The sequence below is a fragment of the Miscanthus floridulus genome, chromosome 18, assembly GCF_019320115.1.
Source record: "Miscanthus floridulus cultivar M001 chromosome 18, ASM1932011v1, whole genome shotgun sequence".
NCBI lineage: Eukaryota > Viridiplantae > Streptophyta > Magnoliopsida > Poales > Poaceae > Miscanthus > Miscanthus floridulus.
This window is the reverse complement of record NC_089597.1, coordinates 82,146,255-82,164,156: the sequence shown is the minus strand read 5'-3', so window position 1 is coordinate 82,164,156 and position 17,902 is coordinate 82,146,255. Positions and strand designations below refer to the sequence as shown.

The window sequence follows — 17,902 nt, the reverse complement described above, 5'->3', positions numbered from 1 at the left end:
ATCCGCGTGCTTTTTCTATACACACACCGACTGCCCGTGAAATGCCGCATGTAACGCCTTTTCTGCTCTGTTCTGTTGCCCTCCTATGGCCCAAACTTGCTTCCCCACCGGGAGGCACGCCTGGTGTGAAAGGAGCCAAGCCAACAATCCTCAATCTGACAATTTATTGCAACTATCACTACCACTACCAACTAATATTACCTTGCCATCGTCTTCAGCTGATAATGTTGACACAAGTGCATGACTGAAGTTTCGAAAGTTTGACAAGATGAGAAATTTTCTGCTGTCGTTCAAAACTAGCAAGAATTTACAAAATTAGCAAAAATACATTACTTCTCTCCATTGATGAGATATAGTAATTAGAAATTAAGGTGCCCAACGAGTATCTTACTATCTTAGTGCAACAGCACCAGCTACCACTGATGCCAAAGCAAAGAAAGAAAAATCGAGGGGGGAAAGGAAAACAACAATAAAAAAAAGTTATACTCACTACCATTAGAACTGGAGTACTACTTGCAGTAATTCCAATTAATCAGAGAGTAAATATAAGAATAAAAATTATGATGGCACTAGACTTTTTCACGAATCTTGAAGCCGCCTACACAGTTTCTGCCTCGGGCTCCCCACTGTTGGAGATCAACGGCTCGTGGTCGTAGCAGCTCCTCTCCACGCCCTCCTGCTCCCCCTTCTCCGGCCTGCCTCCCTCTCCCACGGCCGTCGCTGACGTGTGGGCCGCAGGCTTCTCCACTTCGCCCTCCGCGCCTGACGTCAGCTCCTGCGCCCTCCGCGCCTGCGCCTCCCAGTCGGTGGAGCCGACGACGAACAGCATGAGCCCGGCGCAGTACACCTGCGCGGCGAGCAGGCCCATCCAGAGCCCGACGAAGCCCACGCCGAGCCCGAAGGCCAGCAGCACGGCGACGGGCATGCCCACCAGGTAGAAGGCGCCGAGGTTGACGTGCGCGGCGCGCATCGGCCGCGCGCTGCCGCGGAGGACGCCGCAGCCGACGGTCTGCGGGCAGTTCCCGAGCTCGCAGAGCCCCACGACTGGGAGCGCGGCCGCGGTCAGCCGGAGTATGTCGGCGTCGGTGGTGAACATGCGGCCCCAGGCGTGGCGCACCCCGGCCGCGAACGACATGGCCGCGAGGCCCATGCCCGCGGCGCCGGCCACGGCCACGTGCGCCGCGGCGCGCGCGCGGCCGGGGCGGTTCGCGCCGAGCTCGTTGCCCACCCGCGTCGACACGCCGAAACCCAGCGACGACGGGAACACGTACACCAGCGCCGTCGTCTGCATGAGCACGCCCATGGACGCTACCGCCGGCTTCGGGTTCGGCAGGAGGCCGCAGAGCAGGATCATCACCTCGTACCACCACCACTCCAGGCACACCGACACGCAGCTTGGCGCGGCCAGCCGCGCGAGCGGGCCCCACCCGGCGAGGCACTCCGCCGTGGGCGGTCCCGCCGCTCGCAGCGCCGAGTCGCGCCGGCCGAGGACGCACGCGAGGAGCACGACCAGGAGCACCAAGTTGGACGCCGACGCCGCGGCGGCCACCCCAGGAGCGCCGAGCCCGAGCCGCCCCACCAACACGTAGTTGGTCGGCGCGTGGAACAGCACGGCAGCGCCCGCGGCTGCGGCCAGCGGCCACGTTATCCCCTGCGACCGGAGGTACACCCGGAGCGGGTGGATGACTGAGAAGGAGAAAAGGTCGGGGAGGGAGAAGAGGATGTACTCCTGCGCGAGTGCCGTGATCTCCATGTCCTGACCGAGGAACACGAGGATCTTGGACATGTTGAGCCAGAGCGCGGAGAGCGGCAGCGAGCAGCAGAGCAGGAAGAGGACGGAGCGGTAGAGGGTGAGGCCAAGCAGGCGCGGCTGGTTGGCGCCGAACGCCTGGGTGCAGAGCGGGTCCATGCCGAGCGAGAGCCCTGACAGCACCGAGTAACCGGTGATGTTGGCGAAGCCGATGGCGAGGGACCCGGCAGCTAGCGGGAGGTCGCCGATGGAGCCCAGGAAGAGCATCGACAAGGCCGTCCGCGAGTAGAGCAGCAGAGCCGTGAACGCGATCGGGAACGCCAGCCGGCACAGCGCTACTGCCTCCCGGAAGGTCTCCCCCGCCGTCGGCAGGGGCACGGCTCTGCACTTGAGCTGCCGGCCGCCATGGACGGCCGCGTCGCCTTCCGGGAGCTGGGGTACCGTGACGTAGACGTGGTGGCCTCCCTTGACTCCGACCAGCGCCACAGGCGGCGGCGACGGCATGGGAGTGGTGCGCATTGGTGGATCAGGCGTGTGCTGCAGCTTTGTGATGGAGAAGAGGGAGCAGAGGACAAGAGGCAGAGCAAAGCTTTGGAGGTGTACTTGGCTGTTGACGGTGGACACTGAGAAGGGTGAATGCATGGGGTTATTATATAACAATGGTGGAAGCTTAGTTTAACCTTTTCAAGCTACATAATTAGAGTGGAATTACTTTTTTAATAAATTTTGTAGAGTAGACTAGTTCTTCTTTGTCATACTAGTCTTCAAGATATATTGTCAAGTTTGATATTCTGATGGTGCATTATGCATATATGTGATGATTATAATTCCTATGGACCCAATCGTACTACTGAATAAGAAACTCCTTCTTTGTTAAAAAAAAAAAGAAATTCCTTCTTAATCATGTTAATCACAATAATGGACTTGGTACCGTCAGTCACAACTTTACCTCTCTTCTCGGCAAAAGGGGAACTAGCAAAGATTCTTCACCATTTTTACCTTACTATCGTCCAAGGCCAATCAAATTGTCAATGCTGTGAATTTGTTCTTGCACCTTTTCACTTGCTGTAAGAAAGAAAAGGTTGATTCCTCCAACTCTCCAAGGCTCCAACTCGCGCGCGCACACATGCATGAATTGAATGGCATCTTGTTCACGTATTGAGTGTTTTCCCTTTTGTTTGGTTAAGAGCAAGTCGAGCGGAGCACCGAAATCAGGACCCCTACTTTCGCTCTGGGTGTTTCCCTACTTTTATTGGCCTCATTTTCTTTCTTTCACTCCAGACGCCGCACACAAATTTGGGCTCTCAAATCCATTCTGGTAGACACTAACAAATAGGGCCCGCTCATCATTCTCTCTTCTTTCTCTCTCTCATCTCTCCTCGTCACTCTCACTCCCCCATCCCACGGTTGCTCTCTCCCTCGGTCCTTCCTCGATGCCGGCGTCCTGCTGCTCCTCCACGCATGGCTCCCCTACTTCTCCTCCTAGCGCCATTGCCCTCAGCTTTTTCCACGCCGATGCCACCTCCTCCCTCCTCCAGCGCCCCCTCTTTTCTCCCTACGCTAGTGCCACCTAGCTCCAGCGCTGCAGTGCCGCTAGCCATGCCGACCTGAGTTGGCTACCTAGACACGTGCGGGCTCAGCCCCTGGCTGCGCTAGGCCAGCCAGGCTATGTCATCGCCGGTGTAATATCCAAGCTACCTCGTTGTGTCGTGCTCCTCCTCCCGTAGTGGTAAGCTCCTACTTCCAGCAGGCCGCGTGAAAGTTCTTTGTTTGGTTTTGGTAATTGAGTGACAACCTAGGTGGACTAATATGTGGTTATGTGATATACACAGGAAATTAGTCCACAGGTACATATGTGATGAAGGAGCTTATTGCATATGAGATATGACATAGAGTCATGTGACTAAGGTGGAGAAGACCAAGACAAGACTTGGCTTGACGGATCGGTTGCAAGCGTGAAGGGCAAGTTAGAGGCTTTGAAGTGATGGACCACGTGGTTGTGAAGCTTGATCAAGACTTGGCGCCGATGGACGAAGGCAACGGTGAAAAGCATGTAAGGTCAAGATCGATGAACCAATAAGGTCACATGATGATATTAAGTGGATCATATCATTTGTTGATCGTTGTTGGTGCATGTGTTGCATCAACATTGGAGGAGATGAGATGGAATGCGCAAGGCAAAGGTATAATCTATAGGGCATTTCATTTCACTGGTCTAAGTTGAGTAGAGAAGTGCTTGACCGGATTTAAGATAGATAGCCGTACTATAAAGAGGGGAAATCTTTTAGTGCCACTAAGTGTGAGTTTCATTTGCATATGCATTGCACTTAGTGACGTGGTGAGGTGCATGAGAAAGCCCAGGAAAATTCTTTGTGAAAAGCTATCTCAAGTGCTAAAATTGGTTTGGTGCCGTTTGGGAAGAGATAGCACTTGTTTTGGGCAAGTTATGGATTGTGAACAAGAATTTCTTGCTCACCGGACCAAAATTTCCAGATAAGGGTGCTCTGTTGGATGGCCGGAATTAACTGGAATTTTAGTTGCCCCGAGCTGGAATTTTCAGTGCGGGAGTCCTCCCGCGCAAAAGGTCAAAAGCGCGTTCGCCTGGAAATTTTTCCTGCCCGAGTTGGAATATCTTGTTCAGCTTAGATCTGACCGTTAGGAGCACGAGCTGAGGGTATTTGGGGGGCTGCAGCCCTCTTCCTCCTCATTCCTCTCCCCATTCTTGCACACTTGAAGTTAGGGTTCATCCTGTTCCTCTCTCTCTCTCTCTCTCCCCAAGCTTTGTGCTCCATGATTCTGAGAGATTGAGTACCCTTTTTGTGGGTGTGCATGAGAGGTTGAAGATCCCCCTCCTCTCCCTCTCAAGCTTGGTGCTAATTTGAGTGAGGGATTGAGTGAGCTAGTGCGTGCATTCGGGATTTGCATTTGGCGGCACTAGAAAATCTTTGTGATTGGGGATTTCTTGTTACTCTTGGTGATTGTCATCACCTAGATGGCTTGGTGGATTGTGGTCTCCGTTGTGAAGCCCGCGTGGTGATTGTGCGGTGCTCCGGAGAAGTGATTGTAATGGGTATTGTGCTCACCCGACGGGAGCCACGAAGAGCAACTCTAGTAGAGCGAGACACGAAGAGCGACAAGTGGTCCAGTCATGTCAAGTGCTAGAGCTTGTGGTAAGCATTCCACTTGGGATAGTGTGACTTGTGGGTCACCATTAGCAAGAGGACCAGCGTCAACCTTGGAGCTTGTCTCAACGGGGACTAGCGTGTTGGAAAGCACGTGAACCTCAGGATAAAAATCATCGTGTCATCCTTGTCTTCCCATTGCTTTGCATCCTCGTTGCACAAGCTTGTATTTACTTTCACATATATTGTGCTTGTGTAGTTGCTCTTATAATTAGTTAGCTTGTGTAGCTTGCTAGTTACATTCTTGCTTGTGTAGCATAGAAGTATCTCCCTTACGTGACTAATTGGCTTGAGTAGCCTTGTTAGTCACATTGCTTAGTTTGTGTAGCTAAGTATTTTGCGCTCTCTAATTTGGCTTGTGTAGCCTTGTTATTGAGCATTGCTAGTGAGCTTAGGGGTTTTATGCGCTTTGCATCACTAGTTGTGTAGGAGCTCCCCTGGTTGCTTGAAGTACTAGTTGCATAGGTTTGTGTGACCTTGCAAGCTAGAATTGTTAGGTGAGCTCAACCTAGCCTGACACCTTTATTGCCTAATTAGGATCTTTATAAGGTGCTTGTGAACTTAGATAAAGAGGTGTAGTCTTGGCTAGACCGATAGTTCTAATTTCGCATTAGTTTCGGTTAGCCGGCATGATTAATTTTTAAAATGGACTATTCACCCCCTCTAGTCCGCCATCTCAACCCTACATCGCGTGGCGGAGGCGGGCGGACAGCTGCACTCATGCGGTGGAGGTAGGCGGATCAAACTAAGCGACACATGGTTCCGTGCGACCATGAGGAAGAAAGAGATGCAACAACGGGATGGGGGGCCTGAAGCCAAGCCCCTAGAATGAGGTCTCTTGGAGGATTTGGGTGTCCACCCAAATTTCGAGCCACAAGTAGGGACTCTACTGTATTTTCGTCTGGGTACCCAGCTATGGGGGCTCAAATAGGGGCCCTGTTGGAGTTGCTTTTAGGAAAGCTGTCTACAACTGGTTCTGGCATATTAATTATCGAATTATCTAAAATATTATCTTAAGCTATGTTAGCTTTTGTTACAATCCATTTATTATAACTTCTTATTAATCCAAACTTTGCTTCTCAATTTTAGTATTTTTTATTTTTCAAGAAGTTTATTTCTCTATATGTACAATTTGAAAGCATGGTGCTTGTTCTACATCTTGACTGGACTTTCACTTTGTATTTATTGAGAATCTGAATTCTAAACCGCAGATTGCGGTCGACACTTTAGCTTGCACTACAGTGACCAAGATGTTGAATTTTCTCTATTAAGGGACCACGAGTCTAACATTATGTTTTCCAAAAATACATTAGAGTAGCAATAAATCAACTTTGCATATATATTATAACGTTTCAATAAAAATTATAATAAATTATCCAAATTTGCAACTTACATAATTTATCGTAGGCATTAATATTTATAGTATAACATGTATTGTTACCATTTTTTGTTATGTAATTCATGAAGGAATTATCTGTCATTTTGTTATTAAATCATGAAAATTGATATGCTCGTTACTTGCTACAAGCATGTATTTTACATGGTATCCAAGCATGGTGTGTTGGCGCACACCTAGCAAGTATACTTGAGTTAGTTCTTTTCATAAATTTATACCCACTAGTTTGCAACAGAACTTAATGCATCTTGGAATCAGACTCTGTAATATTTGCTAGACACAAGTTTTCTAATTTGTATAAGCACGAGTCATAAATTGGGGTCACATATGGGACAAGAAAGGACACGAGGACATTGTGGGAAGTAAACAAAAGGTTGAAAGAATCCCTTCGCTCTTTAATATTAGGTATAAATTAAATCGAACAATCTTGAAGTATATATAGTGTGTACTTTAGGTTATTAGTCACTGTATTCTAAATAATAAGTCATTTTTGATAATATATAGCTTTAGCTATGTGATTATATATATATATATATATATATATATATATATATATATATATATATATATATTATGTCTAAGATATATAGGAAAATCTATGTACATAAAAGAATCACGTCATATAATTTGAAATGGAGGTTGCCCAACAACCAAACCCAAACACGTTAAATGGCCTACTACAAGCAGGCTTGCGGGCTGACGTACATGCATCTCATATGTTAAATAATCGCTTTTTCTTCGGACTTGCTAGCGCTCGGACGTCCGATCCGAGGTGCTAGTGTCCGGGCGGCGCCGCACAGCTCACAAGAGAGCGTCCTAGCGCGTCGGACGAGCGAGCGAGCACCCCAGCAGCAAGCTCGCGCCACCCTGAACGTCGCCCGCGCCGCCCTGAATGTCGCCCGCGGTACCAGCTACTTCCTACGCACATCCCATGTGCAACACCCGATCTACTTTTGAAACTTTCAGATGCAACAGTTGCAACATACAAAATAAGACAGATGAAACATTTGAAACAAGCATATGAAACACTTACAAAAACGCTTGAAACAACTTGAAAACCATTGCAAACATATGCAACATCCAGATGAAATACTTGCAAACATACGTATGAAACTCCTGAAACACTTGAAACATATGCTTGTAACATGCATGTACATGCAACATCCAGATCTACTTTTGCAACATTCAGATAAAACACTTACAATATACGTCTGGAATAGATGAAACATTTAGAACATACACTTAAAACATACGTTTATAGCCATTACAACATGTTCAACATCCCGATGTACTTTTGCAACATCGATATACAACACTTTCAACATACATTCGAAACACCTAAAACATTTGAAACATACTTTTGGAACATGCGCTTCTAGTGCAACATCTACCTGCTGCTTTGATGAATGGAGAGGCTCGTCGACGTGGAGCTCGACGCCGGCGTGGAGTTCGATGTCACGGAGGTCACTAGTGCGGAGCACATCGGAGGTGCGAATGTCGGTGGAGCAGAGCTCGTCGACAACAAGCGGCTCATCGGTGGCGCGGAGCTCGCTGGCAACGCGGGACTCTCTAGCGGTAGCGTGTGCGAAGCTTGCCGGCGGCGCACAAAGGTGGGTATGGTTGTGACGCGCGGGGTGGGTGGCTACGCAAGTTTGAGATGGGGAGGAGATGCACAGGCTCCGTGACATCCTTCCTCTCCCCGTTGCTTTGAATGGAGAGACGGAGGGGGGTGAGAGATACGAGATGGAATCAGAGGGATAAGTCTAAGTGGCCAGATATTTGTGCGGTGGAAAAAATACGTGGACCACGTGAAGCTACATAAAGTCCAATGTCCTGGCGTGGGACGGAAGCCCGTGGTGGAGCGTTTACACTTTTTTCTTTGTTTTGGGTGAGATTTAGTCGAACATAGTGCAATCCATTTTCTTTCAGAAGTGACCACAAAATTACTATTGTGATTGAAGTTGTAATATAGCTCGTTACACCTATGGTTCGTAGGTAACATGCCATGTTACCGCTATATGTCCCTTTTGCAAATTCATCGGAACATATTCTGTCAACATCTTTTAGTGTGGATGGAAATTGTGGTAGAACCGCCTGAAATAATACGCTTCCGGAGGCGCTCGTCTTTCACCAGACACTAAGCACCCCGAAAGTAAGCTACATCGGACAGTTCCATCGAGCACACCCAAGGGAGAACTCGAACCATCCATGTTTTCCCTCTAGGATCCAATAATGAGAACGAGTTTACAATTCTTAGTCCATTTCATACAACAAGAGTTCTTAGAAATACATTATTACAATACCAAGTTTAGAGTGTGGAATTTAAAAAGCGGAATTGAAATAAACTTCTAACGATAAGATACAAGGATCCGTCTGTGTCCACCAGAAGAATCCTCCACACAACAGCTACTCCTCAAGCTGCACCTGCAATAGGGGTAAATAAACCCTGAGTACACAATCTACTCGCAAAACTTACCTGACTAGTGGGAATAATTTCTTGACTCCAAAGGGTATGATAAGCTTTATGGTTTGCTGGGTTTCCTTTTTACAAAAAGCAATACTAGTAGTGAATCCTTATGTATCTGTTTTATTAGCGGTCATGATTAGTTCATTAGCTAACCATTCTATGTAAGCACCTGTTCTACTTTCAAGCAAGAGTTTAGCAATCAGATCCATTTCACCATCTTTCATCTTCTAGTTCTTACTATCATAGACAAGTCGTACCGTTTTACACGGTGATTCACGAATCAATGTAGCCCTACTGGGTACCCTGAAACACATGCCCTGCTTGTACCCTAGGCATAAGCAGGACCAACCCACCACTCTCCTATCAAGGGGTCCAGGTCCCGTCCAAACTTGGACTCCAAGCCCCCACACCTGAGTCCCGGACTCAGTGTGGTGCTTAGACCTCCACCAACCCCGCCTCCAATTAGTCAGCATGGAAAGAGCCAGAACCCACAACAAGAGAGCAACGAGCCTTCCTGCCCCCATAAGCAAGTATGTGCTCAGGATAATAAGTCTGTGACTTGACTAGAATCCAATGCAACAACCGGTCCTTAACCGACACGGACAGGAAAAACAGTGTAACCAAGCTATGCCCCGTTGGCCACGGGACACAACCTCTTACACCCACCAATACCCGTACCATATCCATGCCCGGTCTCCATTTCTTTTTCACCATTTTATCATGAGAGTGATATTAATAATCACCTATTACGAGTAACGGTAGGTTACTCACGCTACCAAAAAACCTAAGCATAGTAGCTACGTGGCCTAAGCTAGTAGGACTCAAAGGTAGGTATATCTATGCATGTAGTTTCAACAATAAGCCTGTAACATAGATGCACATCACATATATATATCCAATGATTATTCAAAATAAGGGTTATGCACCAAGGCTTGCCTTGGGCAGGCGGGGTGTCAGCTCAGTCAGTCAATGGTGGCTCCGGGACCTCCTCCTGTACGAGGATCTCCTCCTCGTACTCCTCGATCACCTCCTCGAACTCGTGGTCTCTGATGGTCATGATCTTCGCCAACTCATTCTCTACATGCATGCGATGATGATGCAACACTTAGTATTTTAGCAACAACAGCTCCTAAAATAAGAATACATATGGTAAACTACTAAGCTAGCTCTAATGACTAAGATACTAAGGTAACTATCATTTCCACAAAAATAGGTATGGATTCATCTAACGGATATTAACTTAGCAACTAAAATGTAATTGAAGGGACCGTGACGCCTAAGAGGGGGGGGGGTGAATTAGGCAACTTAAAATTCTAACTCTAAACTATGACATCTTTTTCTAACCTTAGCAAAACCTATGCAAAAGATAAACTATCTAAATGTGCAACTACGGTTTTGCTAGTGTGTTGCTATCTCTACCGCAAAAGGAGTAATTCAATCAATGTAAATGCGGAAGCTGAAGAGCAAGATAGAGATATGCAAACTCCCGTCGACGACTCTGGTATTTTTACCGAGGTATCGAGAAGCACGCAAGCTTCCCCCTAGTTCTCGTTGGAGCCCCTCGCAAGGAATCCCTCGCAAGGGCCAAGCTCCCGGTCAGGTAACTCCGTGGATAGCCTCGGGCCTTCCCCACATGCAAGTGGGTCTTCGACGTGCCTTCCGGCAAGCCTCTTCCCGGAAGCTCCCCGCCGTCTTCACTATCAAGCTTCCGAGCGAAACACCGCGGGCCTTGTTCCCTCCGGTACACGGTGGCGGCCACACCACAAACGCGGTTGGTGTGATCTCACAAGACTTCAAGCCCCTCCAATGTACAACGATGGTGCTCGCAAGCACCGAGTGGTAAGAGGTATGCAAACCTCACTAAACACTACGCCTAAACCTAGAGCAAGCGTATAAGCGGTGGTCTAATCAACCTAAGCACTTCGCAAAGCACCTACGCTAATCACCTGATGAATCACTAAGCACTATGCAAGTGGAGATCACTAAAATGGTGTATCAACACCCTTGGTATGTTTTCTCAGCTCCACACACCTCAAATGGCCAGTTGGGGGGTCTATTTATAAGCCCCACTGAGAAAGTAGCCGTTGGGGACGAAATCCTGCTTTTCTGCTACTAACCGGACTCTGGCCAGGGTCCGGTCAGCACTGACCGGACGCGTCCGGTCACGAAAACGGCTCTCTGGAACCTTACTGATGTTGACCGAACTCTGGCACTCAGCGTCCTATGTAGCGTTCGGTGCAGCGTCCTGTGCATTGGAGCGTCCTGTGCAGCGTCTGGTGCAGCATCCGGTCGCTGCTGTTGACTCTGCTGTATAATTGGCAAAGTATTGCACAAGGGAGTTTAATCTATATAATGCACGGAGAAAGCATATAAATATCAAAATGAAATCAACATGATGATATTGGTTGAGAAATACCACATGTAGGAATCAATTTGATTTCTACCACTTGCAATCGGTGGTGGATATTTGAAGTATGATGCTTAACTCTGGGGACTCCATTTTCCTTGCAATGAGACTACTACACACATGATAAGCTTGAAAATGTGTTAGTCTCAAAGCATCCAACTTGTAGATTAACCTCCCCCTAAATTTGTGCACACAAGTATGGATTACTTGTAGGAAACATGCACATTGATTTTAGAATAAAAAATGCCACTTGAAAAATGTCATCACACGAATGTGAGAGTCATTTTCGAAGGAGATATTCGGGAGAAATTATCTACAATTTGGACTTTGGCACATATTAGATGAACAATTGAAGGAAAAGCTATGTGCCATGCTCCAAAACAATTTAAAACCATGTAGGATTGCTCCAAGAAATAAGAATGAAACCGAGCAAGCCTACCATATGAAATACCTAGTGTATGCATGATAAAAGATATAAGCATGCAAATGCAAACCTAGGCATGAAAAGTAACTAGATGCTTAAAGATACCAATTTGTAAGAAATGCCGCTTGAAGGAAGTATCAATTGAAAGTAATAACATCTAGTTACCTAACATGGGAAGGGGAATTTGGGTCCATAGTATTCACTAACCCACTTGGCAATGATTTTGTCCATCATGATGCACCCCATGAAATGCACCCATACTTTGTCAAGTCTCCAAATTCCCCGAAGTCCTTTGGACTTCTCACTTCCCTTTCGGGATCCAAACCTTCTTGGTGCTCCTCATGTTGAAAATGATCTCCTTTGGCACCCAAAAGCGTTTGACCCCATTGTTGACTTGCTTGTTCACCTTGATGGCCACCACTTTGTCATTTTTCTTCTTCTTCAAGAGATAAGGTGTGGAGGCCTTCTTGTCCACCTGTTGGTGTAGGTGTTGGAGAGCTTGCTTGTTTGCTTCTTCTCTTTCTTCTTTGCTCCTCCCCCATTCTTCACCTTGCACTCATAGGACTTGTGACCTTCCTTGTGGCACACGTAATAAACCACGGTTTGTCCTTCATCAAGCTTCTTCACTCCCTTGACGGTGTTATCTTGATGAAGTTGGGTTTGCTTCGCCTTGCCTTTCACTTGAGTCAAGTCCTTGGTGAGGCGAGCTACTTCTTGCTTGAGTTGCTCATTCTCCTTTGCAACCTCTTGTGTGCATGTATCTACAACAACTTTCTCAACACAAATTTGGTTGCACAAAGGTGAGTCTAAGCATAAATCATTACAAGAAGTAGAGGCATCCTTTTTAGACATGTTAAAGATAGAACTTTTCTTTTTAGATGCCTTGGTGTGGGTTGTACTAACGGCTTCAAGATTAACAACTTTATTAGTTAGCTCATCACAATGTTTGCACATGGTTTCCATTTTTGCAAGCAAACTTTTATAAGCATCTTGTGAGCTAGCTAACTTTTCTTTTAATTTTTTATTTTTCTTTACAAGTTGCTCATCATTGATTGTGCATTCATTTGTTGTTGCACTAGCCTTAAGTTGCTTAATTTTAGTAGATAGTTCAACATTGAGATTAGCAAAGTTCTCATATTGTTCAAGTAAAGTTTTGTATGCTTCTTGTGAACTATCTAGCTTTTCTTTTAAACTTTTGAGCTTCTGTTGTTGACTAGTGCAAACTTTAGCATAATTAAGATTTTGTTGCACAATTTCATCATAAGAAGGCATATCATCATCACTATCACTCTCACTAGAGGATGAGCTTTCGTTACCTCGTGCCATAAGGCACACACGAGAAGAGCTTGATGATGAGTGCTTGCGGCCTCGCCTCTTGTGATGGTGTTCTTCTTCACTCGAAGAATCATCCCATGATCTTATTGATGTGAGGGCTTGGTTCTTGCATGCCTTCTTCTTTTTCTTGGGTGTGGACTTGTTTGGACAAACTTCTACAAAGTGCCCCAACTCACCGCATCCATAGCATCCTCTCTTTCTTTGCTCATTTCTTTGATTGGTGAAAATGAGATCTTGAATTTGGATGGGCACACCCTTGACATTGAGCCTTTGGATCATCTTCTCCACCTTGTTGATTAATTTGATTGATTCTTCATCAAGGTCAGAGGTGGAGAAGGAAGATTGATCATCATCACTTGAATCTTCATCATCATCGTCGTCGTCCTCATCTTCTTCTTCATCTTCACTTGAGGAGCTTGAGCTTGAGCTTGTCTCAACTTGCTTCCCTTTCATCTTCTTTTTGTCACTACATGTGAGAGCTTTGCCTTTGCTTGATGAAGAAGCTTCTTCTTTACCCATCTTACATGACATTTCAAATGCCGCTAACTTGCCAATAACTATGCCCGGGGTCATGGTGCTCAAGTCCTCCATGTTGTGAAGGATGGTGATGATGCTTGCATATTTCTTTTGTGGTAGCATGGAGATGATCTTCCTCACGATGTCCGCATCATCTAGCTTTATTAATCGTATTGAATGGAGCTCATTGATAATTAGATTCAAACGAGAATACATATCATGAACAAGCTCATCATCATTCATTGTAAAGGAATCATAATTTTGTTTAGCTAGACAATGTTTTTGCTCACGGACATTACTTGTGCCGTCATGGAGCTCTTGGAGTTTTAACCAAATTTCATGTGCCGTATTTAAAGTAAATACTTGGTTAAACACATCCATGCAAAATGATTCAAACAAGCAATTCTTAGCTCTAGCATTGAAATGCATTTCTTTTTCATCACTCTTTGTGGGTTTTTCGGGATTCTTGATGAGTTTCATCCCGTCACGAGTGACTCTCCATACACCCAAATCAACCACCTCAAGGTGGCAAGCCATTCTAGCCTTATAATAAGGGAAGTTAGTGCCATCAAAGTGCGGAGGCCTAGAGGTATCCATCGCAACCACTCTAAATAGCGTCGGCTCAACGGCGGTTAAGCCAAAGGTCCAAATTGAGCCAACCGGCTCTGATACCAATTGAAGGGACCATGACGCCTAAGAGGGGGGGTGAATTAGGCAACTTAAAATTCTAACTCTAAACTATGACCTCTTTTTCTAACCTTAGCAAAACCTATGCAAAAGATAAACTATCTAAATATGCAACTACGGTTTTGCTAGTGTGTTGCTATCTCTACCGCAAAAGGAGTAATTCAATCAATGTAAATGTGGAAGCTAAAGAGCAAGGTAGAGATATGCAAACTCCCATCGACGACTCCGGTATTTTTACCGAGGTATCGAGACGCGCGCAAGCTTTCCCCTAGTCCTCGTTGGAGCCCCTCGCAAGGAATCCCTCGCAAGGGCCAAGCTCCCGATCGGGTAACTCCGTGGATAGCCTCGGGCCTTCCCCACACGCAAGTTTGTCTCCGACGTGCCTTCCGGCAAGCCTCTTCCTGGAAGCTCCCCGCCGTCTTTACTATCAAGCTTCCGGCCGAAACACCGCGGGCCTTGTTCCCTCCGGTACATGGTGGCGGTCACACCACAAACACAGTTGGTGTGATCTCGCAAGACTTCAAGCCCCTCCGATGTACAACGATGGTGCTCGCAAGCATTGAGTGGTAAGAGGTATGCAAACCTCACTAAACACTAGGCCTAAACCTAGAGCAAGCGCATAAGCGGTGGTCTAATCAACCTAAGCACTTCGCAAAGCACCTACGCTAATCACCTGATGAATCACTAAGCACTATGCAAGTGGAGATCACTAAAATGGTGTATCAACACCCTTGGTATGTTTCCTCAGCTCCACACACCTCAAATGGCCGGTTGGGAGGTCTATTTATAAGCCCCACTGAGAAAGTAGCCGTTGGGGATGAAATCCCGCTTTTCTGCTACTGACTGGACTCTGACCAGCGTCCGGTCAGCACTGACCGGACGCGTCCGGTCACGAAAACAGCTCTTTGGAACCTTACTGATGTTGACCGGACTCTAGCACTCAGCGTCCTGTGCAGCGTCCTATGCATCGGAGCGTCCAGTGCAGCGTCCTGTGCAGCGTCCGATGCAGCGTCCGGTCGCTCCTGTTGACTCTGCTGTTGCTGAGCCTCTTGATCGGAGCGTTTGGTGCAGCGTCCGGTGCAGCGTCCTGTGCATCGGAGCATCCGGTGCAACGTCCTATGCAGCGTCATGTCACCTCTGTGAGCTCATTTCTTCGTGATCTTACGTCCGGCTTGGTTCCTATCTTCGTGCTTGGACTTTGCTTGATATCTTGGGTCTTCTCTTGTGCTTCTAAGATCTTGCTTATGGTGTTGATCATCGGATCATCACGTCGCCTTCGTCCAAGTCACGTCTTGCATCCTATTGAACTACAAAATAATCACTTGTAAATTCATTAGTCCAATTTGGTTGTGTTGGTCATCAAACATTAAAATTCAAAGTGAATGGGCCTAGGGTCCATTTTCCTTACAGTAATCTTACTCTTATTAGCGATTTAACTTATATTACAACAAGGAGCACCTGACTACGCTAGTACTTAGCCTATTCTAAGGCTACAAAAATTACAGTGAGCACATAATAATACCATCAAGCTATTGTAAAATTTTCAAAGCTAAAGTTGTCACCATTTTGCCACAAAAATTTCTACAATATTGAACCTAATAATATTGAACACTCTCAAATGATTTAATAGCTCCTGGTATCAACAAGCACATATATGAAATAAATACACTAACAGATAGAGCACAATTTTAGGAACTTAACAAAATTGGTTTCATATTTTTTGGATACCTACATGATTTTATATGATTTACCAAAAATCAGCTCAGAAATACAAATAAAAAGCTATTTCTATTCTCCACGAAAAAGCTAAGCTGATTTCGGCCCAACGCGGCCCACGCGGTGTAACGAGCGCGCGCGAGCGCACGGCGGCCCGCGGTGCGGCCCACGCGGCATCGACCCAATCACGCGAGGCGGCCCGCGGCGAGGAAGCGCGCGCGCTGGCACTCTTGCAAAAACGCCCTCGCGTTATCAGAAAATAGCGTGAACACTACACGTACTATTTGTACAGACAACGATTTTGTAATGGAACCCTCGGATCTTTCTCCTCTTTACAACGGCAAGGCCCCTGGCCTTCCCCGCGCGCTCCGACGCGACGAGCGGTGGCACTAGCACTTGCGTCGGCCTCACGGGACTCACGCTGACCTATCTATGAGACCGACGCTCACCTAGGGTCCGACGCGAAGCGATGGGCGGTGGTGGCATGAACGGGGGTAAAGCAGAGCGGGCTCTCCCCGGCGGCGGATGACCTGCAATGGCGGCAACCATGTTCCGGTGAGCCACAGCGCTAACAGGACGGTAGAGATAGGGGATAAGCACCAGGGGCACACCGTGAACCAGGCCGAAGTGGTGGTTCAACCGGCGACTACCTGAGCAGTGCTGGCCACGTGCACGCGATGAGCACGGCGACAAGCCACGACGGACACGGCCGCGTCAGCGGCAGCAGGAAGGTAGTAGCGCTCCCACTGGCGTGCGCACGGTGGAGAGGGAGCCAAGGCAAGCTAGTGGTGCAGAAGAATTAGCGCGGGGTGAAATGGTGGAGGCTGGCCACGACACGGGCGACGACGGTTCATAACAGCACGGTGGCTGGCAAAGCTCCCAAATTGGAGCTCGGCTGAGCCGCAATCAGAGCAGGGTGGGTTGGCTAGAGAGGGGACGTGAAGGCAGAGATGCGAGCACGAGGAATTGATGAGAGGTGCTCGCTCTCGGGCTCACCATGATGCGACACTACGGCGGCGGAAACAGAGGAAAAAGAGAGACGGCGCGACAGGTGGGCTTGGCTTGTCCACGCCTTGGCGGGGCGCGAGCGGCGGGAACGGGAGGCCCACGCACCAGCGCTTTGGACAACGTGTGCGTGCGTCCGACCGGCGTGGCCTGCGCGCCGCAGTGCCATAAATGGCATGGCGACGGCGGCTCTCCCACTTGCGCGCGGCAGAGGCGACATGCACAGGGCCGACAACAGCGCAGAGATGCAGTGGACCGGCGCGGATGCGACGACGATGCGATGGCAGCGGCAGCGTCGCGACGCGAGGAGCGTCGGCAGTACGGACGTGACGGCAGCGTAAAGCGGCCGCGGCGGCACCCAAGACGGCAGCGCGAAGCGGAGCAGCAGGGCGCGGGGCCAGCGGCTCGCTGCGGCCGGCCTCGGCCAAGCCCAGGCTGCTCGACCGGCCAAGCACGGCGGCACGGTTGACCACGCGGGGCGCGGCGTGGGGAGGCAGCGCGGTGACCGCTCACCCGACGCCAACCAAACCGAGACAGTGACTCGTACGAATTTTAAAGCGTTCAACACGACCAAACGGTTGCTTTAGGACCTAAACTATCTTCACCATGCACAAGATGGCACATGAGACTACCAAATCGAGCTATAACACTACACCACTCCTTAACCCAATCTCTCACAATAAATTGCTAATCATAGCAGTGTCTAACTGTTGGCAGACTTAAAAATTTTCTAAGTTTTTGAGCTGAATTTGATTTCCATTTACGATTTCTAAGCTAGTGAAAATATTAGGTAGTAATATCATTTTTCGACCACAAGTATTTCACTGCCATCTACAAAGTTTGTACTTCCAACTTTATTAAGGTGACACATATACGTTCTATAGCATTTTTGCTTAATAAAAATTGGTTTTCATCCTTAAGCGATATAACATGACTATTGAATCAACTTTCGTTTCGCATTTTAGTTGATCGTTTCGAGTTACAGAAATTAATCTACACACTTTATCACATGCATTA

At 47.7% G+C, this 17,902-nt stretch overlaps 1 protein-coding gene across 1 annotated transcript; it reads right to left on the bottom strand.

Annotated features, from left to right (window-relative positions):
- Positions 1–381: 381 nt before the first annotated feature.
- Positions 382–2,337, bottom strand: LOC136522621 (protein DETOXIFICATION 52-like). The gene has a single exon (XM_066516434.1). It carries the CDS (start codon positions 2,267–2,269, stop codon positions 599–601), a length of 1,671 nt encoding a protein of 556 aa, XP_066372531.1. The 5' UTR covers positions 2,270–2,337; the 3' UTR covers positions 382–598.
- Between the last annotated feature and the right edge of the window lie 15,565 nt (positions 2,338–17,902).

Bases quoted from the DNA above. Each gene is read 5' to 3' on its own strand.
- LOC136522621 (XM_066516434.1), bottom strand. From the start codon at position 2,269: ATGCGCACCACTCCCATGCCGTCGCCGCCGCCTGTGGCGCTGGTCGGA.